Source organism: Cariama cristata, unplaced genomic scaffold (assembly GCF_000690535.1).
Source record: "Cariama cristata isolate BGI_N322 unplaced genomic scaffold, ASM69053v1 scaffold2772, whole genome shotgun sequence".
NCBI classification, from domain to species: Eukaryota; Metazoa; Chordata; class Aves; order Cariamiformes; family Cariamidae; genus Cariama; species Cariama cristata.
The window spans coordinates 9,237-16,802 of record NW_009604229.1 but is presented as its reverse complement, the minus strand read 5'-3'; the positions used below and the strand labels follow the sequence as shown (position 1 = coordinate 16,802).

At 41.0% G+C, this 7,566-nt stretch overlaps 1 protein-coding gene across 1 annotated transcript in view; it reads right to left on the bottom strand.

The window, feature by feature from the left end:
- Positions 1 to 4,999: 4,999 nt before the first annotated feature.
- Positions 5,000 to 7,566, bottom strand: part of RAD54B (RAD54 homolog B (S. cerevisiae)) — a gene marked incomplete at its 5' end in the record, with an annotated part of 11,030 nt that continues 8,463 nt past the window's right edge. Inside the window, one exon of the mRNA XM_009695489.1 lies at positions 5,000 to 5,217. Within this exon, the coding sequence (XP_009693791.1) occupies positions 5,000 to 5,217 (218 nt within the window). The remainder of the gene's footprint in view (positions 5,218 to 7,566) is intronic.

Here is a 7,566-nt window from a genome sequence, read left to right as displayed (position 1 = left end):
GTCCTGACTCGTGGTGCTTGTGCAAACACGTATTGCCCCTCAAGAGTGGAACGCTGCGTCATACGTTGTAAGTCCTGTAAGAACCTATGTCTACAAAAGCAGTCTTGCTTTTGTACTAATAGCACACAAGCCCTTGTTAAAAACAGATTTCAACTCAGCTGCTTCTTCAGTTACTGTATAAAGCCAAAAGTGGTTTTCCTCATTGTTCTTTATAGCCTTCCCAGATCTTCTAGCCACAAACACATCATTTATTTAAGACACATAAACAACCATGATTTAAGTCAACTTTTCATTCAATGGGAAGCCCATGAAAGAACTACTTTCCTTCTGTGTGTTACTTGCCTGCAAGGGCTGGAGTCTCTCTTTGCAAGTTCCTGGTGGTAACCCCAAGCAGTTGTCAAAGCTTGTTCCATATTTGCCATTTTAAGAAATTCCTGTGAGTTTATTCCATTACAGAACCATTCAGTCACCATTTGGCACCTTTTTTTGCACCAGATGACGAGTCAAAGAACTTCATGATCTCTGAAAAAGGCAGACCCTTAACCGGACTTGATGTCAGAATGCAAGACCCCCTAACCTCTTGTCAGAATGCAAGATGTATCTACTGCAGTTCCCATACAAACTTGCATGACACCTAAAGCTTGTTATACAGTTCCTTGTCTGACAATAAGTGAATAGAGTTATAATTCAGATTGTTATTTTGCAAGTGAATATTTATACAGGGTCACCATCTCAATCACAAAAAACCCTGAACCAAGATGGTTAACAGCTCAATCAACAAAACAGTCATATGAAACCAGTTAAAAAAAAACCCTTGCTGCAATATACAGAAATAAATAAAACACCACCCTTCTGCTTTTTAAAATCAGGGCTGGTCTCAGTCGAGAACATGCTGTACACTTGTCTCTCTGGCAGCATGCCCTATACCAGAAGTAACAGAATTTCTCCAAAAATCCCCTCTTCCCAGCTAAGAGCTGCAAGGAACACAATATTGATTGCTGTATCTGAGGGCTGGCTGACAAACCGCCCTGCCCGGTGGGATTCAAAGACCTGCAGTAGCCGTTCTAAGATTAGCAGGCCATTCCCTCAGAGCACGTGTCTTCGTGATCTCTTCTTCTGACAGGGTGAGCAATCCTCTCTGGGCCCACTGGTGCAAACCTGCTCAAATCGGTGTCATTCAAGGGAGTGCCCTACAACATGTCTCAGCTCAGATGGAGCACACCCTGACTTGACAACCCTCAACATCTCACACCTATAAAGGCAGCGGGGTGTTTAGCTGGCACTGCACTCGCTGCTTGCTGCCTCAGGCATACCTCTATGCTGATTCTGTAGCACTAATAAATGTCAAATACTGGCAATCTTTGTTTAGCATTTGTTGAAAAAATACACTGCTTGCCATTGTGCTTACACCTGTAGTTTCTGCTGCTCTTCATGCTGCACTGAATTAGCCACCATTTGAGACCTATTGTTAGGCAGACTTGCCTTATTCTTTGGCATGGGTCTGTAAGAACTACCACTTGGTGGAGGAATGCTTGCATCCTTCAAAAACTGGAAAGGGCAACCAAGTACATTAATCAACACTTTGTATTTCAAGCATTGCACTAGAACGCAGCCACGGCTTCAACAGTCCTTGCCTCCCTCTTCTGCAGAGCAAGTCTTGGATCTATCAGACAAGGACCGATTCATGGGACCATGCAGCACAAACTAAATAGTGCTTTTCAGCTGGCATCACTGGCAGTGAATTCAGATGCCACATCTGAGACCATCTGCTAGGACCTGATACTTGCCTTTCAGCACCAGCCACCTTCCCCATCCTCTAGGGTTTCACAATTATTAAGGGGCAACGTGACCTTGTGGAGACTTACAATCCTCAATATACCTTACCAGTCAACAGTCAGATTAGGGTAAATTCACCAACAGAGGTTTTTCCTAGTAGATACTTCTCACCTATGGGTGAAGAATTTCACATGTCCATGTGCTGCACTCTGTATCAAAACACTGATTATTATACTATGATTATGTGAGCAGGATGGGCTAGTCTCTTTTTGCAGGCTGTTGTAGACTACTGTGGGAGAATCACCAATGGCATAATAAATGAGAGCCTGTATTCATTTATTTAAGACAAGAGGAAACGGTCTCAAGTTGTGCCAGGGGAGGTTCAGGTTGGACATCAGAAAGAACTTCTTCACTGTAAGAGTCGTTAAGCATTGGAACGGGCTCCCCAGGGAGGTGGTGGAGTCACCATCCCTGGAGGTGTTCAAAAAACGTTTAGATGTGGCGCTTCAAGACATGGTTTAGTGGGTTCAGCGGGCATGGTGGCATCGCGTATACGGTTGGACTTCATGATCTTTGAGGTCTCTTCCAACCTTAATGATTCTGATTCTATGCTTCCTGTATTTTCCACAACCTATTCTTCCAGTGAGAAATGTCATTTTCCAGGATGGATCAAATTTCAGGATCAGATTTTCAACCTGCACCATGTGTAATGCCATGTGCAACCTGTTATTTGGGTAGTATTGTCTTACCCAACCAACCAAGAAGCACATGCATACTTCCACCATGCCCAGAAGCTGTGAAGGGTTAAGGCTGGGTGGATGCTGGTGGAGCTTTCCACGGAGCATCACCATGCAGCTGCCACTGCCAGAGATCAGGCAATCATACTGAAGCTGTAACTGGCGTTGTCTGCGTTCGTATAGGCTGCTTTGGGCTTCTCAACCTTGAAGCAACATTCCTTAGTGTGATAGCCCATCTGCCAGAAATCCCTTCCAGAACGATGATCTGAGCCTGGATTACCTTCACACATATAGCAGTATGTGTCTGGGGGCTCTTCTCCTCTGGCCTCCTGAGAGCTCCATGGTGGTCCAGCACCAGCTTTTATTTTATTTATTTAAAAACTGCCAAAATAAAACTACCCTGGAGGCCAAACAATAAAAGGTCTTCTGTGCCAGACCTGTGTTCTGCCAGCCTGCAGCTACAGCTGTATTGTGAGGAGCAGTGCATGATGTGAAAGCAAGTAGGATTGTCTGAGGGCAGGACTCAACAGGTGAGGTGAGAAGGCCTGCTGAGATACCTCTGAGGGGCTGCCTTAGGCGGAGAAGATGAAACACGGCATGGCGTGGATCCTGGCGCAAACTTACTTCTCTTATATGCCAAGGTTTCCTGAACGGCACTGCCAGTTGGTTTGCTCCAAACCAGAGTGGGCTCGTGTGTGCTCAGTGGAGGTGACCAGAGTCCCACAAACAAACCAGCAATGGAACGCAACTGGCACCTACTTGTTCATGCAGATGCAAGAAACCACCTATGAGATCAGCATCAGCAGAGAGCAGAGAATGCCAGCATGCTTCCTACAGACAGGGACAGGACTATAACTTACAGAAACTTAGGGGCAGCACAGATCTAAGTATGATCAGTCTCAGATAACTGTTAATTACAATAATCATTATTATACAGATGGCTAGAACCTCTTTCTGGAGTTACAAAGCTGCAGGCAAACCTTGCCCTTGCTAACTAAAATAAGCTGTGGGAACTGTAAGATATCAGACATCCTTTGTCTAACAGCATATGGGCACCACAGCACCTGCATGACCACCATGCTCCACCACATACAGAGTGAAAAACAGGCTCTTTAACAGCCAGCCTAAAATGCCAAAGAATTAAACTCTACCTATTAGCATAATTCTGTTACCAAGAACACAATTGGCATGCCAAAAAGATGTTTGTAATTCATGGCTTTCTCAATCATTCTCTCACTTTGGTCTTCATTATTTTCTGGTGTCATTCAGCATTTAGAGTCAAAAGAAACTCAAAAACCCCTCTGAAATAAATGCAGATGATGAAGAGAGATCAATGCACATGGCTTTCAGTTCCCAAACTGCATCAAAATGCAACAAAAATGTTTGATGACGGCTCAGGATGGACTGTGAACTTGGTGACAGTCTAGGGTTTTAGGAAAAGAGAGCTCACTAACATGGAGAACAAACCAATATTTTAACTGTTTTCTGAAAGCTAGTTGGGCTATTAGCCACTGCTATCACATGTATCAAGTATCAAGAGGCTGGCACAACGCAGGATTACCACAATGGAGCCCTATTCTTGCTCAAGGTCTTTCAAATTCTGCAAGTTTGCAGTATTTCTGAAAATTATTCAATCTTCTGTTCTTATGGGCCTTTCAAAGTACTTCACTTAAAAATTGTAAACGGATTTCAAACTTTGGCACCTTCAAAGAAGAAGGAAAATATAGTAATAAGAAACTATATACCATGAAAATATGCTCAGTACTCCAGTGTTTGGCAAAAAGTGTCCTTAAAAGGAATTAGCTAAATGTAGATAAGCCTGTACCCTCTACAGCTGAGAAATGAAGTTTCTTTATTTTCCCAAGTAAAAGCAATAGAAGAATTTCAGAGTATTTTGACATAGTATCAAGCTGTGGTCTCAGAATTTTGGACCTCAGTGGCTGTTGCTCTCAGTTTCATTAAATTGTAAATTCAAGCAAACAAACATTTACCTTGTTATAAAGCCTCAGTTATACAGATACGTAACTTTTCATTGTCAGAAAAAAAATCCAACCAGAGTCTCATTAGCAGCGTATACATGTATATCCAGAGTCTTGTTAACAGCATATACATGTATACAGCATTGCCTAATCTTATAAAATTTGGCTGAAGAGTTGCCAGCTTTACAAGCAATAAATCATTATGATCAGATGAAAACTATAAAACATAGGAATGTGCATAAAAACAATCTTACTAATTACGATATCAAAGGAACAGAAGACTGGAAAGCAAAGTTAGTTTTAAAAATCTGTATTATAATCACAGTAAGTATGATTAACTTAGTAATAACTGTAACTTTGTATAAACACCAGGAATCACATTTACCCAGAAACCTTGTCAGAAATACACAAAACAGAACTTGGCAAAAAGAACAAAAGGTAACTACACATCAGTTGCTTACTATACCTATGAGGAGGAAGATGCAAGTTTTTGACACTTAAGTTGTATTAGGTGGGAGAAGTTGGACTGGTTACATTCTGAAAAATGAAAGAAACATTCTCTTTTATCCTTTCAAGGAAAGGATCAGGGAGAGTCTGATGTTGTCCAGAGAAATGTTTCCATTGCATCAACTGTGACATGGAGAGGGGTTTCTTTGAATTAGGCTTTCCATGGTTTTGTCCAAGCTGGCAGCTTCTAGATACAGGAGGCTTTTCTGAGGAAGGATCTGAAAAAAACGATGCAGTAGACTAATCAGAGAAAACTAAGACAGAAAATTTCAGTCTGAATCAATAAGCCAGTTGGTGCTAACAAATGAGAGAAAATAGAACAGCATATATAATCCTTCTATGTCAATGAAACCCAAACATACGTAACCACAGTAAGAGGAGAAAGGCTGTTTCTTGCGCATTGATTGAGTTTATCAAAATCACCATATGCTAGCACAAAGACAAATCCTTTGACACATGGATGGGAAAGGAAGCATCTTATCTGGGAATTTCCTTTCTCCTGTCTTCCTAATTCTGTGACTTTTGGGCTGCTCCCATTCTTTAAGTAAATCTGAATCTAGAAGTATGTTGAAGCAAAATTCATGCTACCTTCTATTTCTTCCCAGAGGAGTCATTCCAACCAGCTAAGAATAGTTTGAATAACTATTTCATTGACTCAGCACACTAGAGCTGTACATCCAGATTAAGCCAAGTTGTTCAATATACACAATATCGTATACTGTATGTCACAGTAAGGAAAAGACTACTGCTGTGAAGCACAAAGAGAGAACTTCACTTTTGACAAAGGATCCTAAAGCCCCAAACAGTACCAGGTCATCGCAGGGTATGTCACCCATTACTGGCTTCATGATTCAACTGATGCATGTGATAAATGAAGAAATAACTTTGGATGGAAAAAAATTGCATCACTGCTGTGACTGGTTTAAAACTTGTCATCAAATATTTTCATAGCAGTATTATTGCTGTGACTGGTTTAAAACTTGTCATCAAGTATTTTCGTAGCAGTATTACGTGCTCCTTAGGAAAGACCTGTGATATGATGACTCAGAGTATTCTTGAGTTTTTTAAAGCTTGGAGAGCCCATAAGGACTCATATATGCAAGACTTTCCTTTTGACTGACATATGATGCACATTTGCTAGACTTGAAATATGTTCTTTTACTGGCCAGAAGAAAATTTAGAATAGATGAACTTCTCAAGTCCTTACTGTTTCTGCATTCCCAACTCCATAAATTACACCATGATGAGGTGAAACAATAGGCTTAAAGCTTTGTAGCTGATCTGAAAGCCAGTAGAATAGCAAGGAACCCATTTGCATGATCCATGCACAGTTAATTTCTTCCTTTCAAGACTCCTGTGGTTTCCTAAAGATGGCCCTAGTGTGAATGGACACGAGGAGCTTGGTCAAGAATATCCAGTCTCTAATGGATATCATTAAGAAAAGTTCATATATTGTGAAGCGTGTATTATATTGTTTGGCTCCTCTTTAGTTTATCTTTTGAATCATGCTTGCTAGAAAGGGAGGAGATAAATCAGTGATTTATCTGCGCACCACTTTCTATCCCCAGTAACCCGGAAACTGGTTCCCCAGTGAAGTAATTTGACAGCTTTCTGTTCTTACGAAAGGCAAAGAAACCAACTAGTTGTAGCTGCAGGCTGGGGTGATCAAACTCACAACAATTTGACTAGGGAACTGATGAGCCAGTTTGTCCTCTGCTCTTTAGGAAATCAAACCTTCCCCTCACTCTGTCATTTCCATGACTTAAGTCTAAGAATGACCTTCAAGTTTTTCCTTGATTTACTGCAAAAGGGTTCTGTTCACTGGGACCAAGATATAATTACCCTTGAGGAAGTCCTTGTTACAGGATCCAAGAGACCAATGCTGTGGTTGAAATGATGGAACCAATATGCGTTCAAAGCATAAGATAAGCAGTCAAGAGTGTAAGACAATTGCAAAATGCTAAATAAAATTATATGCACCAGTGTTCATCACAGTAACAATATAAAATTTCTCTGGATTTCTGCACTCCAGGAGCTCTACGTGTCTCACTGCACACCAGTGAGAAAATCTGGCTAACATTTAATACTAAAGGCGCCTTTTCCACACAGATCCTGTAATAGTACCTAAGGGGAGGCTAGTGTATTTTAGAACATCACCTACTCATGCAAAAACAGAAGGTCTAATTTTTCAGTCATTAAAGAAAGATGCAAAGACAATGAAATCAGTATGTGGAGCAAAAATAAAGGAGAAAGTCAAATACTTATGGCTACAGAAGCACTGTGCTTTCACTAGCCAAGTCCTCCCCATTTTGGGTAGAATCAGATGAGAAAGGAACACAACTCTAGCCTATTACCTGGAGACATACAAACTGTCCAGCAAAATAGTCTCATTGGGTATGTATTACCTAATTTCTTGCCCATGTCTGTTGAGAACACATTTCTTTGGTTCTTTTTATTGTGGTATCTGTGTGTATTTAGAAGATATCTGATATACTGGCACCTCATTATCACACCTGTAAATACATATTTCATGCCCATGGATATTTCATGCTCAAAGGAAAGAAACA